Source organism: Leptodactylus fuscus, chromosome 8 (genome assembly GCF_031893055.1).
Source record: "Leptodactylus fuscus isolate aLepFus1 chromosome 8, aLepFus1.hap2, whole genome shotgun sequence".
Lineage (NCBI taxonomy): Eukaryota > Metazoa > Chordata > Amphibia > Anura > Leptodactylidae > Leptodactylus > Leptodactylus fuscus.
In genome coordinates this window covers 78,049,858-78,069,705 of record NC_134272.1, presented here as the reverse complement: position 1 = coordinate 78,069,705, position 19,848 = coordinate 78,049,858, and the positions used below count along the sequence as shown (strand labels likewise).

The 19,848-nt window shown below is 42.7% G+C and overlaps 1 protein-coding gene across 1 annotated transcript; it reads right to left on the bottom strand.

The window, feature by feature from the left end:
- Positions 1 to 377: 377 nt before the first annotated feature.
- WDSUB1 (WD repeat, sterile alpha motif and U-box domain containing 1) lies at positions 378 to 18,230 on the bottom strand. Its single transcript, XM_075284496.1, has 11 exons — positions 17,707 to 18,230; positions 14,401 to 14,808; positions 6,971 to 7,155; positions 5,894 to 5,986; positions 5,716 to 5,809; positions 5,022 to 5,055; positions 4,179 to 4,219; positions 3,533 to 3,639; positions 2,754 to 2,933; positions 2,527 to 2,667; positions 378 to 1,384 (listed from the first exon to the last, which is right to left on the bottom strand). Exons 2-11 carry the CDS (start codon positions 14,796 to 14,798, stop codon positions 1,212 to 1,214), a joined length of 1,446 nt encoding a protein of 481 aa, XP_075140597.1. The 5' UTR covers positions 14,799 to 14,808; positions 17,707 to 18,230; the 3' UTR covers positions 378 to 1,211.
- Positions 18,231 to 19,848: the final 1,618 nt, after the last annotated feature.

Below are 19,848 nucleotides of genomic sequence, written 5' to 3'. Positions count from 1 at the left end.
TAGTAACTCCATGTGCCTCACATTAATAGGAATAACCCCCATCATGTCCCTCATATTAACCCCTGGGGGCCCCATATAAGGGTTACTAATAAACCTCAATAATGAAGATACTTAACTATTACCTCCAAGTCTCTCACATATCAGTAACTCTTACACAAGGGTTAATGTGAGGGACATGATGGGGTTAATTGCTATTACTAAGAGGCGCATGGAGTTACTAAACTGTCATGCACAGGGACAGACTTTATGTGGCTGCTCGAGAGTATCCTGTGCCCAAAACTGACATGTACTGGCGGAAAATAACAAATCATACAATGTCGTATATCGAAGTATATTAACCTGAAATACCTCTGTCCCAAAGACACTATGTACAGTTTATACCAACACCGTATAGCGGCTGAAATACAAATTACATTCAATACAAAAGTCTCATGTGCTCTCAGAATTACAGCAAAAACAAGATACACAGTTACATTTCATATCCCATCCCTTATACACAGTACGAAAACCTTACCCGCGCCTGTATATACCCACTTCTACAATTACCGCAGACGAAGTCGCGGGTACCAGCTAGTATGCCTATCCATGGCTCTCTCCTGTATGGATGAGGGTCATGTATCTACACATGTCATATGTCTTGGCATTGGTTATGGCGGTGTCTTACTGTGCGGCTACCTTGTATCAGTGTAGAACTAGAATGTCCCATGTCCTGCAGGGCTATTCAAGATAGTGAGTGGCTTACCAAGGAATTACAATACATAGGTGTAGCCATGACAATGGTAACTAGAAGTTTATTCTTGCTGTTCAATTCATTAATCCTAACAATCTTATATACAGATCAGCACTCAATATTACTGTACATATATACAATGTAACACCGAGATTCAGACGAATGGTCTCGGATCACCATCATAATCCTGTCTCACTGTACAGAGATCCTCATCCCGTACATCACTGCTTGTACACTATAGGACAATATAGGGTACAGCTAAAGGGTTTGTGTTTGGATTAGTAACCACAGAGTTTAAAGTAAAGAGCAGATAAACTACAGTAGAGGCCATGTATACACCTGGTATACAGAGGACACGTCTTACCGATATAGGAGAGATCAAGGGTTGGAAGACAAACTAATAAATCATCCGTACACTTGTACATACGCTGTTGTGTATACTGCATTGTAAGGCCACATGTGGAAATGGAGGATAAAAGGTTCAGCAAGATGATGAGATTTCCTGTGCCCTGGTGTCTAGCCATCGGTTCAGCGCCATCTTTAGTGTCCTGTTGGGTGTGAGGAGAAGGTTCTCTAAGGGCAGGTTGGTCATGGGGCTGCTCCGCCTCGTACTGATCCAGCTTTCAATGGCTTTTCTCTCATAAGAGTATCCATCTGTAGTGAGAAGAATAAAAGCTGCATTAATATTGTGTGCATACATGTACACACATAGAAATATATATGCCAAATTCTCATGGGATGGCTGAAATCTGGACTTTTGTGCAGACCACATCTGTTCCGTGAAACCATTCTTGCTGGTTTTCCTGCACAGTCTGTTTTCTTTGTGCACGTTATTTGGACTCCAGCGTTGTAGTCACCTATAGTTTACATAACACTGCACTGCCTGTCATCAGATCAAATTTCTCTGACTTTATTCCTTTGAATGTTTTTTTTTTTTTTTCCCTCACCCTTACCATTCTATACCTTCGACACTGTTGCACTAGAAAGCCCCACAAGGTGGCAGTATATGAAAGCCTGGCCCCCCGACTAATGACCAGGTCTCCTCCTGATCACTTGATTTTCCTATAGAATGTGGATTTGCTCTCAAACTGATTTCACAGAAAACTCGCTCATTGATCTTCTGCCACCCTATAGTATCTAATGTCCGTACATTTGGCAGAGGGCGGGTGTTTGTAATAACGTGGCCATGCGCTGTGTACAGTATATAATATGCTGAGTCCACCTTTGTTCTACATATTTCAGCATAAAACTGCACTTTCTGTTGTGGTCTCGTTTTATCTACAGTTCTGTGTGAATCGTCCATCAGCGCGAATGTGAAATTACTTTGTAAATTTTTCTCCCAGATCTGTCACTGAATTAGTCTCTGATGCTCAGAAGTCTCCGCTTGCCGAATGCTTTCATGTGTAAATAGGAAGAAGAGAAACAAGAACGTGAGCGGCTAATTAATGGGGGGCGACGAGATCTGCCCCCAAGTTCTGGTCGGCTGAAAAATAAATTAACTCCTTATGTAACTGCATAGAAGTAGATGGAGGAGCAGTGAACACACACCACCACCACCAAGTACTTATAAATGACTGATGGAAGGCGGACATTGGGGATCTCTGACAGTCCCATTGTAAGTGACCCCATTCACTCCCAGGGATCAGACACTATTGCTGGTTAACCCCTCCAATGAGAGGCAGCACCTCTCCCAATAGCCCCTTATTCTATAATAGAGACTGGACAGACTTCTTTGGACCCTGTGCACACAGTTACATTTTTGGTCCATGTGCTATCTGTTCCTATGAACACCTCACCTGATGCAATGACCGGATCCTTCATAATCTCACATGTAATGGGGCAGAGAAATTCCTCTGGGACGTTACAAGATGTCGCCTTCATTTTACTTTTCAGGTCTTCAATCTTCCTCAAAATCTTATTTCTCAGCCCTAAGGAGTCTACCAAAACAGAAATGCAATGACCAGGTCTTGTCACAAGTCTATGAATATAACAAAATCCCCAGAAAACGACCTCCCGTGCCTACCGATGTGGAGATCGTGCTGCAGGACGTCCTTGGTCAGGCTAAGTAATTCTTTACCATCGATGTTGTTGCTCCTGAATTGTTCTTCTACCTCGGCCAGGCCCTCGCTGCTCAGCCACGCTCTCACCTCCTCCTCCGTCCACAACTCTATGTGAAACTCTGTATTTCTTCTTATTCTGGGAGCTGCAACACAAAGAAAACCCAACCATGAGCGGACTGGAGACCACAGAAATCTACATAGTTCAGGCCATGGGTGGCAATAAGGAGATGGGCATTGGCCTCCAAGTTTCAATTCAAGGACTGATGTAAAGGGAGTGTGTAATCTACATAAAAAATGGGAGCAGCAGGGAAAGTGAACAATCGCCTATCGCAACCATTCTTATTTAAAGGGATTTTCTCAGACTTTTAAACTATTGACCTATCCTTAGTAAAGGTCATAACTAAAGCAGATCTGTGGGGTCTAACATTCCGCACCCCTGCAGATCAGCTGTTTGATCCATTAGCGCCACTTCCTGCTTCACAAACAATGTGACATTATGTTCATGGGACATGTCCTGATTACAGCTCAGTCCCATTCAAGTGAATGGGCTGAGCTGAAAGGCTTCTAATTCCTGAGTTATAGTGGACAAGGACCAATCATCTGAAAATGCCAAGTGCTGCCACCTGCGGTCTATAACATCTGCCTCAATGTACTTGTCATTGTTATTATGTGTTTTCTTCTTACTTGGATGTGAAATAATTTCACAAGAACATCATAATGGGTCGGCTTGGAAAGAACTTGCCTGGTGAATCACTTGTTTGTCCCAGTTTCCAGATGGTCACGGTCTTGTCCATAGAACCTGTGGCCAGCAGAGGTTGGTTTGCAGCGAGGGCACAGGCTGTCACGTATCTAGTGAGGAAATAGCAACCTGGTGATGATATAAAACTGGGTGCACCCTGGCATAGAGGTCTTATCATGACCCGGTTAGAGCGCTGCTCCGGAGCTCATCTACTTGTTTACCTGCTATTTCCAAATACAGGAAAATATGACACACACAGAACACGGCGCCCCATTGTTCCTCCTTTGGCAGCTGAGCCTATGAGCTTATAATATGCACCTAGTGCACATTCCTGACATGACAGTGACGTGTGCCAAGGTCAGAGCAGCCACCCTGCCCAGGGTAACATGGGGTAAGGCTGTTTACATGGTACAGAACATCCTCAGTAAGCAAAATGTATCTGCAATGACTGGAACATCTTATAATAACCCACAGGATTCATATCTAGTAAGGATTTATATAGGAGTAATGTCCAATCCTTATGGACACATTTACAGGTAACTATATATTCTATATTACATTATCCAATGCCAAAAAAATCATATGTGTGTATATAATATATATCATAATACATTATAGGATCACAAATAGTTCACTCAATTTTACTCACCGTTTGTGATGAGTGAGGATATGAAGAGTGATGCCGGTTTTCTAGAAGACAAAAAAATCAATACGCTAAGTTTTTATATACATATATCACAGAGCTCAGCTTCTCTCCTCTATCATATAACCCTATATATCACAGAGCTCAGCTTCTCTCCTCTATCATATAACCCTATATATCACAGAGCTCAGCTTCTCTCCTCTATCATATAATCCTATATATCACAGAGCTCAGCTTCTCTCCTCTATCATATAACCCTATATATCACAGAGCTCAGCTTCTCTCCTCTATCATATAACCTATATATCACAGAGCTCAGCTTCTCTCCTCTATCATATAACCTATATATCACAGAGCTCAGCTTCTCTCCTCTATCATATAATCCTATATATCACAGAGCTCAGCTTCTCTCCTCCATCATATAACCCTATATATCGCAGAGCTCAGCTTCTCTCCTCCATCATATAACCCTATATATCGCAGAGCTCAGCTTCTCTCCTCCATCATATAACCCTATATATCGCAGAGCTCAGCTTCTCTCCTCTATCCTATAACCCCATATATCACAGAACTCAGCTTCTCTCCTATATCCCATAGCCCTATATATCACAGAACTCAGCTTCTCTCCTATATCCCATAGCCCTATATATCACAGAACTCAGCTTCTCTCCTATATCCCATAGCCCTATATATCACAGAACTCAGCTTCTCTCCTATATCCCATAGCCCTATATATCACAGAGCTCAGCTTCTTTACTCTATCATATCCTGATATCAGATAGGGCACTGGAAATCTCATGACAAGTTCTCATTAAGGCTATTTAATAACAATAAAGATAACATACTTACTGCTCCATATATAATAACTGATTTGTCCACAGACCTGTAAATATAAAGTATGGATCACTGTAGATATGTATTCGCCAGGTTTCTGAGCACTGTAATAATCTGCTCTGATGTCATCTTGTAACATTGTTTACATTGCATATATTATGTTATATAGGTCATAAAAGTAATTAAAATGTAAAGTTTATACTGAAAAATAAAATATTGTACAGTCGGTGATGTTATATCAGTGATATACTCATGTGTATATAATGAGAACAGTAATATATCGGGTATTAACATAAGACTCTTCAATGTTTTCCAGTCTTTTTGTTTCTTACATTTGGCTACAACTTGTACATAGTTTGCTGCCCTCTAGTGTCCTTGTGTGAAATGACATTACAAAGTTTCCCTTGAATAACAACCTGCCTCATCTCTCTGGGGTGAGAACAAGTCTAGTATACAAGAGGGACCATATAGGTTACTTCATCCCATGTCTTCTAGCTTCCAGCTCATCTGCTTATGCAGCACCAACATATTCCACAGCGCAGTACACAGACTGCGATAATACTCTTAATTTCTCAGACACCTAAACTAAGGTGAATCTCATAAGATATCAATGTAGGTTTCTGGTGATGGAGGAAATATGGAGGGGCCTCAATGAAACTAGTGTCATACATGTCACACCTGTGGAGAATCCCTTTAAGAATCTGCTTACCCAGAGACAATGGTTTCCCCATCACTGGAGAACGCACAAGACAGGATGGGGGCTGAATGTCCACTCAGGGTTAATTTACATCTCATGTCAAAGCCTTCATAGTAAAGACAAAAAGCCTGTAAATGATGTGATCTGCGGCACAAGAAACACATAGATATAACTACAAGGGTATCATTACCTTTCTCACACACAACTGAGATCAGCCAGATCCGAATTTCATTATCTTGACCACAAGATGCCATCTGAAAGCATTCAACGCCACGGGTTGTGTCTGAGAAGTAGAATGTAAAAAAAGAACTATTAATAGCCTGCTAGCATACATTGAGTGTGTGTGTGTGTATATATATATATATATATATATATATATATATATATATATATATATACACACACACACACATACACACACTGGGTTGAGGTACAAACAGGTCATGTGACCAATGAACACAACGTCACTAACTTGTGATGTAAAAGTGGTGCTGACCAGAATCCTTCTGCCACTTCAAACAACTGATCTGTGTGGGTCCCGGGTATCACACCCTTAGGGGCCGTTCACACTACCATTGGATTCTGTCAGCAGTGTCCGTGGTTATTGTCCATACAGGATTTTAGCAACGGACACTAGCTGGTCTGTCTGAAATTTTCATTCATTTCAATGGCATTTTATCTTGTGTCCATTAGTGTCCGTTTACACCCCTGTCCATTTCTTCAAGCAGAAAAAAAAAATCCTACATGCAGGACTTTTCTGTCCATTTGAAAAAAACAACAGCAAGTGCCCGTTATTTTTTCAACTTTGAAGTCTATGGGCAACAGACTTCTAACGGACATTAACTGATAGCCATCCATATGGCGAGTACTCAGAACATAGCCTCTTCTCCAGTCTGAAACATTGTACATGATACAGTACATAGTAGCACAACATCAGGACAAGGATGGTCTAGACTGGATACATTGTAGCAACCCCTCAGCTGTGTATTCCAGAACACAGTCCTTCACCAGGTTCTCCTCCCCTGAATGTTCATTGTACTATTTCTATTCACTGACAGGGAACAGAGCCCGTGAACAGAGTAATGATACAAGATATGTCTGTGCCAGGTTTGTCAGAAGACCAGAAGAATGGACAAACAGACTACTATTATAGTGGACACAAATGGAGACCAAGTAACCCCAATGACTAAAACTGGGTGTCTGCTAATGTCCATTTCATTCACATCTCCTATGACATCATATCACACATGACACTCTGGTTACTGACCAGTTACTGTCTTTGAGGAGAAATCACAGCATGTCACTCCCAGGTCGTGAGCCTTGTCACTGTACAGACATCGCATGTTCTCATCCCAGGCTGTCAGGTCTCCACATGAGGAACCCGTGATGAAAATGTTCCCACCAGGGGAGTAGGCACAAGCCACCAGAGAGCCGTCCTTCACCAGGCCTGATCTGCAAGGAGGAAGAGTCACAAAGTACGGCTCGACATATATTTTTTATATATAGGAATATGTTGGTGCTATATAAATAAAATGAATTATTATTATATATATTCATATCATATATACATAACTTACATATAGGTTACAGTACATGAATGTACCCTGACACAAGCTGAGGGTCTCTGCAATGGGATTATTTTAGAGTGTAGAATACAGGTACAAAGAAAAATTTTTCAAAAAATTTACAAAGCGGCCTAAAATAAGTAAATGACTCACTAAATGGACCCTGGAGTTGAAGTTACACAAATTCCCCATGCTATACTGCCATACCAATTAAAGGCAATGTGACCGCTGAATTCCCATGCTATACTGCCACACCAATTAAAGGCAATGTGACCGCTGAATCCTCCAGTGGCCATTGGGCAATATAGGGGGACATCACCTAAATATTGGTGATTACCCATAGCCCATAACATTTCACCAAAGGGGGGGGGGGGGGGGGTAATTATTGGGCAGTTTTCGGATTTGATTTTATACATGCACACTTTTCCCTCAGTGATATCCAGGTTCTGTAGCATTTTGGGTTGCCGGGGTGGTTGCAACTCATAGTCAAGTGATCAGAACCAGCACCATCTATTCCCTCCTCCTTGTGTTCACAGGTATTGGGCTTGGCTTTACTGTACAATGACCCGGTCTGTCAACTCCCAGTAGTATAGTCAATCTCAATGGGCACTGACTGCTACACTTTCTCTTATAACAAACAACACTTAGCATAAAACATAACTTTTAATGTCAAATATGGTCAGCTAAAATCTTTCAACAGTATAGCTAGGGCTAAAATTAGAATACATAACTCAATGAGAAAAGTAGGGAACACTATAGAGATATAGCTTTTTTGCAATGTTCCTACATACTGCAGGGTAGTTCAGCTTAGGGGAGTAATAATCACAACTTAACAGGTGACGGTTAGCACTAAATAGGTGCCTAGATGATGATAATCTCACTGATACTGTAGCTGATAACAATGTTGTATAGAGTAAATACCTTCTTCCCCCCTACTGTTTTGATGCTGTTCACACTGCCCTAAAGCGTCCACTCAATAACAAAGTTAACCTGACACCTAAACATATAACTAGTGTCCCTGTCCATTTGATAAATATGCCATTCTATAGGGTTCACACTAGATATGCTGTAAATAATTAATCTCTCTACGCGTTTCGATTACATATTCTCATCAGGAGAGGATAAGGAAAAATAATAAAGAAGATGTTGCGGTAAAAACCGCATTTCCCGGTTCCCCGATGGTGGGAGCCAGTACTCAGTGTCAGACGCTGACCGCTCTCATGCTGGGGTTTAAATAGAGCCCTAGCACTCTCACGGGCACGCCCACCATGCGTCATGCGGACCTCCACCAATGAGCTTGCAGAGTGTCCAAACAGGGGAAACTCCCCTTCCGTGGGCGTGTACATACTCCCGCGGCGCTCTGTTATCCAGCACTTATACTATACTATGACAGGAGGAAACCAGAACGTACGTGATTTCTCATATTTATGCAGGCAGAGTATCGGACTGGGGCTACAGTAAGTCCTATTACTGGTGACATCAAGTGGGCATCGGGCTTACAATATCTGATTTTAGTCTCGCATCATTGGATCATTTAGACCCTAATAACATATCAGAGACATATTTTTTATCTCCAAGATGCGATACCATATTTAGGACTGGAGGAGGTTATCGATCTATTATTAAGCCGTTCGACACCTACATTGTGATCTTACATCCTGATCACAGTCTCTATCCTGCAGTGACCGATCCTACAGGAAAAACGCAACCCCCCCACTGCCAGTGTGAATTGTGCTTATAATGATGCTTTGAAGAACTCAATCAATCAAGCTAGGTACCTAGTAGTCATGTATGGTTCTAACTTCTGATACATGTGTGAACAATGTTCAGCACGAACACCTCTAAGATGACCATATATAACTAGGGTGTTCACATTAACACTTGTAGCTGGTTAGAGATGAATATATCCCTGGTCAATGCGGTTCAGGTTCCTACTATCAATGTGAATAGGGTCTAAACCAGATTCACCAAAGATAACCCAAAACAAAGTCTCCACATTAACCCTCATGACTGGTCACACATGGGTATGTCTCTGATACAAAGAATATATCTCCAGCCAATTCTACTTGATTCAAAAATAAAAAATCAATAAGGCTGAAACCAAATTTGATTTTTGTCATTCTTTATCATTGCACAAACATCACAACTGGTTGCACCTCTTCCATGACCGATCCTACAGGAAAAACGCAACCCCCCATTGCCAGTGTGAATAGTGCTTATAATGATGCTTTAAAAAACTCAATCAATCAAGCTAGGTACCTAGTAGTCATGTATGGTTCTGACTTCTGATATATGTGTGAACAATGTTCAACATGAACACCCCTAAGATGACCATATATAACTAGGGTGTTCACATTAACACTTGTAGCTGGTTAGAGATGAATATATCCCTGGTCAATGCGGTTCAGGTTCCTACTATCAATGTGAATAGGGTCTAAACCAGATTCACCACGGATAACCCAAAACCACAAAGTCTCCACATTAACCCTCATGACTGGTCACACATGGGTATGTCTCTGATTCAAAGAACATATCTCCAGCCAATTCAACTTGATTCAAAAATAAAAAATCAATAAGGCTGAAACCAAACGTGATTTTTGTCATTCTTTATCATTGCACAAACATCACAACTGGTTGCACCTCTTCCATATACACTGCCTATTCATAATTTAGATAAATGGGGCAAAGGAAATCTGGTCATTAAGACCTTTAGGTTTTACACATTCAAATTTAAAAATCCATCTCGCCTCATGTTGTAAAAGGAGGCGGTCCCAGTCACCACCCCTTACTGGTTCAGGTATATGCTCGATCCCTTGGAATTTCAAAACTCCAGGGTTCCCCCCATGACATTGCCACACATGATTGGAGAGGGTCTTGTCTTCTTTTCTATTTACATAGCCCACATGTTCAAGGACCCTCTTTTTTAGTTCCCGTCGGGTCTTACCAACATAGTTCAGTGGGCACGGACATGTGACGCAATAAATCACTCCTGCCGTCCGGCAGTTTATGAACTGTCTCGTATCATAAAACCTATTTGTTGTCACACTCAATACCGAGTTCCCTTTTTGAATATAATCACATGCTCTACATGTACCACATTTGTACGTGCCTTGTGGAATATCTCGGTTTAGCCATGTCCTTTCGGGAACAGTGGGTCTAAGATGACTATGGACCAAAAGATCCCATAAATTTTTACCTCTCCTGTAAGTGACACTCGGTGTATCGTTTATAAGGGGTTTCACCTCTGGGTCCATTGTAAGAATATCCCAATAAGATCTCAAAATACCTAAAACACTTTTGTATCCACGGTCATAGCTGCCTATTAACCTGACCACCCTATTGTTATCTCTCAAATGTTGTCTTGGTGTCAGTAATTCCGCTCTATTACTGCACTCTGCAAACTCCTTTGCTTCAGAAAGCAGTGAGTCAGGATAACCACGTTGTTTAAATCTGGCTCCCAAGTCATGTGATTTCTGATGGAAATCCTGCAAATCGGAGCAGTTCCTGCGAACCCGCAGGAATTGTCCTTTAGGTATCCCCCTTCTTAGGGGTGCCGGATGGTAGCTATCCCATCTGAGGAGGGAATTCATGGCTGTTTCTTTACGAAAAAGACTTGTTTCTAATCTGCCAGATTTATCAATAGTGACCGTGATATCCAAAAACGTTATGGTGACCGGGTCAATGGTTGAGGTAAATCTCATATTGATGTCATTGATGTTTAATTTTTCAACGAAAGCATGGAAGCTCTCAACTGTACCTGTCCACAACACTAACATGTCATCAATATAACGTAACCATAGCGAGATATCTGGAGTCCACTGTTCGTGCTGATCTGTAAAGACTAGGCGCTCCTCCCACCAGCCTAAAAATAAATTTGCATATGTCGGGGTCGCTGAACTCCCCATAGCGGTCCCCCGCTGCTGGTGGAAGAAGCGCCCGTCAAATGTAAAATAATTCCTAGTCAGCACGAACTCCAATAACTCCAAGATAAACTCGCCATGGTCTGTAAGTTGTGTTCTCCTGCTCTGTAGGAAGTACCTAATAGCTGCACATCCCTTGTCATGCGGGATCAAGCTATAAAGCGCCTCTACGTCTAGAGACGCCAGAAAAGAATTAGGTGGAAGATGGACGTCCTGTAACTGTCTCAGGACATCCATCGTGTCTCGGGCATAGGAGGAAAGTGATGACACAAATGGACGTAGTACCTTATCCAAATAGATACTCGTCCCCTGTGTTAGTCCCCCTATGCCCGAGACTATGGGTCTTCCTTTAAGAGGTGACACCCCTTTATGGAGCTTGGGGAGACTGTAAAACGTAGGTACAGTGGGGGATTTATTTTCCATGAACATCAGTTCCTTCTTACTTATTAGGCCTTTATCAAACGCCCTCTTTAAGATAGAATCTAGTTCTTTTTTGAAAATGCTCGTGGGATTTCGGTCAAGGACTCTATAGGTGTCCCGGTCCTCCAAGAGTGACAGGCACATTTTCACATATATTTCACGATCCATAACAATGACGTTCCCGCCTTTGTCTGACGGCTTGATAACGATTTCTCCGTTGTTTGATAGATCTTTTAATGCCGTCATCTCGGTATGTGTCAGATTATTGCCTTTAACTAGATCAGATGTCCTAAGTCTAGTCAGATCTCTGATTACCATCTGTTCAAAAATTTCTATGGACCCACTCTCATTCACTGGGGGTGCACTGGTACTTTTTGGTTGGAGATCAGTGAGGGACCTGACTTCCTCAATTCCCTCCCCCTCCCTCCATAGTTCTTCAAGTAACCTAAGATTCTCCAGATCTTCAGGATCAATACCCATTTCCTCACATTTTCTTTTATTAACTGTGTTCATGTGTTTCACCCATTTCAGCTTGCGTGTAAATAATGATATATCCTTAACCCATGAGAATAAGTCAAACTGTGTCGTTGGTACAAATGATAAACCTTTTTTGAGTACACTAAGTTTGGCTGCTGTCAGTTCATGTTTAGAGAGATTCACAACCTGCATTTCATCAGTTCTTGGTTGTGTTTCAGGTAAGGGAGTATTTCTATTTATTTCTGTAGTGAACTTTGATCCCCCCGACCCCGCACTGAAGAACTGTCAGAAGTCAGAACCATACATGACTACTAGGTACCTAGCTTGATTGATTGAGTTTTTTAAAGCATCATTATAAGCACTATTCACACTGGCAATGGGGGGTTGCGTTTTTCCTGTAGGATTGGTCATGGAAGAGGTGCAACCAGTTGTGATGTTTGTGCAATGATAAAGAATGACAAAAATCAAATTTGGTTTCAGCCTTATTGATTTTTGATTTTTTATTTTTGAATCAAGTAGAATTGGCTGGAGATATGTTCTTTGTATCAGAGACATACCCATGTGTGACTAGTCATGAGGGTTAATGTGGAGACTTTGTTTTGGGTTATCTTTGGTGAATCTGGTTTAGACCCTATTCACATTGATAGTAGGAACCTGAACCGCATTGACCAGGGATATATTCATCTCTAACCAGCTACAAGTGTTAATGTGAACACCCTAGTTATATTTGGTCATCTTAGAGGTGTTCGTGCTGAACATTGTTCACACATTTATCAGAAGTTAGAACCATACATGACTACTAGGTACCTAGCTTGATTGATTGAGTTCTTCAAAGCATCATTATAAGCACAATTCACACTGGCAGTGGGGGGGTTGCGTTTTTCCTGTAGGATCGGTCACTGCAGGATAGAGACTGTGATCAGGATGTAAGATCACAATGTAGGTGTCGAACGGCTTAATAATAGATCGATAACCTCCTCCAGTCCTAAATATGGTATCGCATCTTGGAGATATAAACTATGTCTCTGATATGTTATTAGGGTCTAAATGATCCAATGATGCGAGACTAAAATCAGATATTGTAAGCCCGATGCCCACTTGATGTCACCAGTAATAGGACTTACTGTAGCCCCAGTCCGATACTCTGCCTGCATAAATATGAGAAATCACGTACGTTCTGGTTTCCTTCTGTCATAGTATAGTATAAGTGCTGGATAACAGAGCGCCGTGGGAGTATGTACACGCCCACGGAAGGGGAGTTTCCCCTGTTTGGACACTCTGCAAGCTCATTGGTGGAGGTCCGCATGACGCATGGTGGGCGTGCCCGTGAGAGTGCTAGGGCTCTATTTAAACCCCAGCATGAGAGCGGTCAGCGTCTGACACTGAGTACTGGCTCCCACCATCGGGGAACCGGGAAATGCGGTTTTTACCGCAACATCTTCTTTATTATTTTTCCTTATCCTCTCCTGATGAGAATATGTAATCGAAACGCGTAGAGAGATTAATTATTTACAGCATATCTAGTGTGAACCCTATAGAATGGCATATTTATCAAATGGACAGGGACACTAGTTATATGTTTAGGTGTCAGGTTAACTTTGTTATTGAGTGGACGCTTTAAGGCAGTGTGAACAGCATCAAAACAGTAGGGGGGAAGAAGGTATTTACTCTATACAACATTATCAGCTACAGTATCAGTGAGATTATCATCATCTAGGCACCTATTTAGTGCTAACCGTCACCTGTTAAGTTGTGATTATCACTCCCCTAAGCTGAACTACCCTGCAGTATCTAGGAACATTGCAAAAAAGCTATATCTCTATAGTGTTCCCTACTTTTCTCATTGAGTTATGTATTCTAATTTTAGCCCTAGCTATACCGTTGAAAGATTTTAGCTGACCATATTTGACATTAAAAGTTATGTTTTATGCTAAGTGTTGTTTGTTATCCCAGTAGTATAGGTAAGCAGCAGAGAACACGGGAAAGGAAGGAGGAAATGGAACAACTCAGTAGCTGGTTCAAGTTCATGTGACAGTAAGCCAGGACCGCTAAGAAACCGCAACATGCAGCACTGACAGAACCCAGCAAAGCAATAGGTAAAATGTAGACCCAAGATAACTCCTTTAAAGGTGGTACTCCAACCTCAGGGAAAAAATCCTCTGACTCCCATGATCTCTAAGCTGTGTTTGTGGCTTCCACAGAGTACAATGGAAAGGACCACGTTACTACACGAGCAGCTAGGAGAGGATTCACACACGGGCAGACAACTCTCCAGGTTATCTGCTTCACTTTCACTATTTTTTCCATCCACATACCTGTGAAACTTCAGTAATGGGACATTCCACATAACCACAGAGCCATCCGCAGCCCCCGAAACCAAGTACATGGCGCTGGGTGAGAACCTGCAAACCCTGACTGGGCTGCCACTTGGCTGCTCCAGAGACGCCAGAATCTGCCCATTGTACATACTCCAGAGAATAGTTTTACCATCCGTAGAACATGAAGCCAGGACGGTTTGGTTCGGGGAGAAGCAGCAGCAGTGCACAGCGTACGTGTGTCCTCGCAGAGGGGAAAAGGAGACCTCTTTAAAATCCTTCAATGAATAAACCCGGAGAGTTTTATCCAAGGAGCACGTAGCGAGGAAAGAGTCCGAGAACGAGCAGCAGTTTACATCGTCGATGTGATCGGACAGCGTCCGGATTAACTCCACCATTGTGCTGAGTCTGGAATAGAAGCAGATAAATCTGGTTAACTCCTGATGCACGGCCATTGCTTTCCACTGTTGTGCTTTACCTACTGGATGTCAAGGAAGAGGCCACAGCTGGTAAAGTGACTGACAATAACTATACTGGTAGTGAGGACAAGCGTCTCGTACAAAGTCAGCCACGGCCATCGGATTCTAAATCCACTTTTGATTTTGGCTTAAAAAAAATAACAATATCAAAACAGTGAGAGGAATTGATCAAGACCTCCAGAACTGGGGAGTCAAAAAGTCACAATTTTTTTGCAATTTTACACCACTAACCACTGGGAAAAGTTGATGTAGTTTGGCTGTTGAACGGATATATACCGTAATAGATAGATCTTAATAAACAAGACTCATGAAAAGCTGCAAAAATTATTATCAAGCAACATTTGATCAATTTGTCAGAAATTAAACTGACCTATAACATTCCCTAATGCTATATTTCCTCATGGCTTGAGTTCACTCTCCCAGCATGACTTTTGCGGAATTCTCCAGAATGAAGTGACTGATTCATACAGTGTGATTTTTATTTTCCACTGTGGCATTCACCATAAGAAATAAATACTTTTTTTATTACAATTTTTTTTATACTGCTGGAATTTTTAAATGCAGAAACACCTATTTTTTATGTAAATTGAGGAAAGGAATAATTAAAGAGGACCTTTTACCGATTTGGGCACAGGCAGTTCTATATACTGCTGGACAGCGGACAGTGCACTGAATTCAGCGCACTGTCGGCTTTCCCGATCTGTGCCCCGGGTAAAGAGCTATTAGTCCCGGTACCATAGCTCTTTACTGTCAGAAGGGCGTTCCTGACACTCAGTCAGGTACATCCTTCTCCACAGCAGTGCCTATCGCTGTGTACAGTGTGAGCGGGGAGTAACGTCCCCTCCCTCTGCTCACAGTGCTCGTCCATAGATGAGTATTATCAGGAGGGGAGGGGGCGTTCCTCCCTGCTCACACTGTACAGAGCGATAGGCGCTCCTGTGGAGAAGGACGTTTCTGACAGACTGTCAGGAATGCCCCTCTGACTGTAAAGAGCTACGGTACCGGGACCGCTAGCTCTTCATCCGGGGCACAGATCCGGAAAGCCAACAGTGCGCTGAATTCAGTGCACTGTCAGCTGTCCGGCAGTATATAGAACTGCCTGTGCCCAAATCAGTGAAAGGTCCTCTTTAAGTTTTTCAACTCCATTTTAGAAAAACTTTTTTGACATCTTTTAAAATTTCCTTTTAATGGGTTTCTGGTGAACATTTATATAATGTCCAACTACACTGTATACAGTCAAATACAAGCAACAACTGGATAAAGCTGATCACAGTCTGTCGCTGGTCGACTACATCGTGTTGGATGAAATTGTCCATTCTAACTTTAGACTACTGTGTATAAGCACCTAAAAGGGATTATCCAGATTTTTAAACTTGATATCCGATCCATAAGACTAATTCTAGATGGGCAGAGGTTTGACTACAAAGAACTGCACAGATCATCTCTTTTGGGAATGACCTGCCATGCTCACTTGTCTTACTTTTAATAATGGCCGCAAGGGTTGCCTTTAATGGAACAACCAGATGTGTAGACTTGAACCTTCTGAGCCCAATGCAAAATATGTAATGGGGCCCCTGCCTATCTCGTGTCGTTTATAATAGTGGTATATATAATGGGGCCCTGTAGTGACCGCTAACTACCTCTGCACCCCCTATAGCAACACCCTGGGGATAACCACTGCAGTACTCACTATGGCTGCTACTAAAAGTGGTGCCGACATGGGGAAACAGCAAATCTGTGGGGGTCCCGACCGTCAGACCCCACCTGATCTATCCTAGAGCTGAATCAACCCTTTAATGTTTTAAGGTTTCCCCTACATATCAGTACATCCATGTCTTCTACTATATACCAAGTGGGCTCAGGGCTCCATATGAATACAATGACACTGCTTGTTTACAGAGGGTTGCCGCCATGTTTCTGTGTCTGCCATGGCGGGTACCGAGCAGTTGTTACGCCACATTCCTGGATTGATGCGAGTCATCCTGAGGAATTCTGCTAAACTACAGTCTATAATCTCCTGGCGCAGTACTTGGCGCTGCGCCATCAGTATTAGGGCTTTATTCACATGGGCAGTTGTGACAGTTTTCGATGCAAATAAGAGCCACGTATTAGAGTATATTCACATGTTATAATCACATTGGGTTTTTTTTTTAGCTACACGACAACGTTGGCCTCAATTTATTCACAGATATTAGTGAATGGAGTTGGATGGAGACCCTGAGGGAGCCGCGACTAAGACACTTCTAGTCACAGAGACAACATTGCCCCATCTTTTTGTGACTAGAAGTGGAGGCGCCCTGAGGGGTCACAGTCTGACTCCATTCACTAACATGGAAGGGAGCCCCATTGATACCTGGTCATGTGACATCACCTCAGGAGCCCCTTTATATCTGTCCTTCATTATGGACCCGCTCCTGACTAAGAAAATAAATAAAAGCATCAAAAATGTCCCTAAATCCCGGCATGTGATAGCAGTCAGTGTGTACTAGGCTCTTACAGGTGACCTCAGCTACACTAGTCTATAACGCAGACATTAAACGCTACGGAAACATTTGCCGCTTCGTAACCGCATTCATGAGGTATGAGGGAACACCGGGACCGCGCACTATAAGAATGGGAGGGGGAGGTCACCGGCCGGAGCTCACTACGCAGACACCCGCCGGGCACAGCACAGGGATGATAAGAACATATTTGGTAATTCATCACATCCTCACCCGGAAATGGGAATTAGTCTGCAGAATAAAGCACTTAATGGATTAATCTCGCCTCCTCCTATTACGTCAAATGAGACAGTCCAGACTTCCCCCCCATTCCACATAGCACTCACCTGACAGAGCAAGACCTGACCGGCAGGGGGCGGGGCGTGCAAGCGAGCGAGAGACGCGGAGGTGACGTCACTCCTTTCAGTAGCGCTGATAGAAGAGTCACGTGGGGCGGCTCCTGTGTGAGTCACGTGACTCCATGCGCAAGGAAAAACAGGCAGCCAGGGAAGGAGGCAGTGCAAGTGTGTAGTGCTAGTGTATATAATGTAGTGTGTAGTGCTAGTGTGCAGTGTATAGTATGTAGTGTATAGTGCTAGTGTGCAGTGTATTGTGTGTAGTGTACAGTGCTAGTGTGTAGTATATAGTGCTAGAGTTCTGTGTATAGTGTGTAGTGCTAGTGTGTAGTATATAGTGCAAGGGTGTAGTGTATAGTATGTAGTGTATAGTGCTAGTGTGTAGTATATAGTGCAAGGGTGTAGTGTATAGTATGTAGTATATAGTGTATAGTGCTAGTGTGTAGTATATAGTGCAAGGGTGTAGTGTATAGTATGTAGTGTATACTGCAAGGGTACAGTGTATAGTATGTAGTGTATACTGCAAGGGTGTAGTGTATAGTATGTAGTGTGTACTGCAAGGGTTACTCAAATCCTGCCCATCAGAGCTGAAGCTGACGTGTTATTAGACACCATGTACGGCTTATATTACATTACTCTGTTTTCCGAGACTAAGATATCGATGACCTATCCGGAGCTGCTTAAGGAGACCACAGAGATCGGATGAACTACTTGCAAAGTGTTGTACGCTGTGTATCAGCTTTGCTTGGTAGTACAGCTAAGGCTTATTCACTTGTGTTAAGCTGTGCCCCAAAACCCGCCAACGCCCCTTTGTACCCTAATACGGTAATAGTGCCCTTCAATGTATAACACATAGTGGTGATGTCTGCTTAGTTCGCACTACACATTAAAATGTCCTCTCAGTGTCTTAGTGCCCTCTAGTAGCCCTTGGACAGTCCCTCACACAATGTAGTCGCCCTTCACACAGTAAACTGCCCCGTCAGTGGCCCATAACATGCATTTTTCCACTAGAAGATGTGTTTTTTACCCATCCCCCCAAAAAAAATCTTGCTAAACAAAGTGCCTGTATCTTATGTTATGGTCCTTAGGAGAGCTGTGTAGGTGCATAAGTCTCTCACGCCCTGCCTGACACCAATTTGTCAGTCCTGGAGACGATTGAGTGAGGACCACACCTGTAACCACCCTCACCCTACAGGTCCTCACAAGATGAAGCAGCTGTTAAACTGGATGAAAAATCAAAGGAATCTTTGGTTACTTATGAGCATTTGTCGGATGTCATGACCAATCACATACTCATTCCATCATGAAAGGTCCAGAAGAACTTTCATCTTGTTTTGCTGCTGGGATTTTTTTTTGTCATAATTTTTTTTATTCCAGTTTTAAAAAATAGTAAACATTGGAAAAATAGCAAATGAAAAGAGCCTCCATAAGGGGTAGGGTAAGGATTAAGGGAAGGAGATTGGGCACATAGGATACAAAAGGAAAGAAATTGGGACTTAAAGCTTGACGTGGCAAATAAAGTCCGCTGTTGCCTGTTTTGAGGTTTGCAGGGAGGTAGACAGCAACATGAGATGAGCCAAAAGCAGCAATCATGATCACCCAAAGAATGAGGGGTCCAACTCGGACTCTAGGATCCACAGATCAAAAAGGAGAATCCGCCAGGGGCTTCAGGAGGTGGATGCTCCAAAGGTTGCTGAACCCTTGCATGGACCCTCAAAAAAGGAACAAGAAGCAGCGAGAGGGTTCAGACGCAATGCAAAGGAACTAAGCTTCCCATAGAAGATACTGCCCAAAAAAAGGGCCTCTCACCTCTGCCAGATCAGTCTTCTCTGCACCAAGCTGATGAGATGCAAATACATCGAAACGGCTGTCCTTGGCTGAGAAGACTGTATCTGGTATAGTCCCAACATCATTGCAAACAAAGGCCTCTGAGAAGGTCGGCATGATGTTAAAGGGAGCGCCCTCTATAGGTCTGTTTGACTGAGACTCTGTCTTCCTAATTACATCATGGAAGATAGACTTGCACATTCTCAGTCAGCGCCCTCTATTAGTGTGCATACTTGAGGCACTGGCATCCTAATTACATCATGGAAGTCAGATTTGCAAAAAAGGGAAGGAAGGACATTAGGTGGC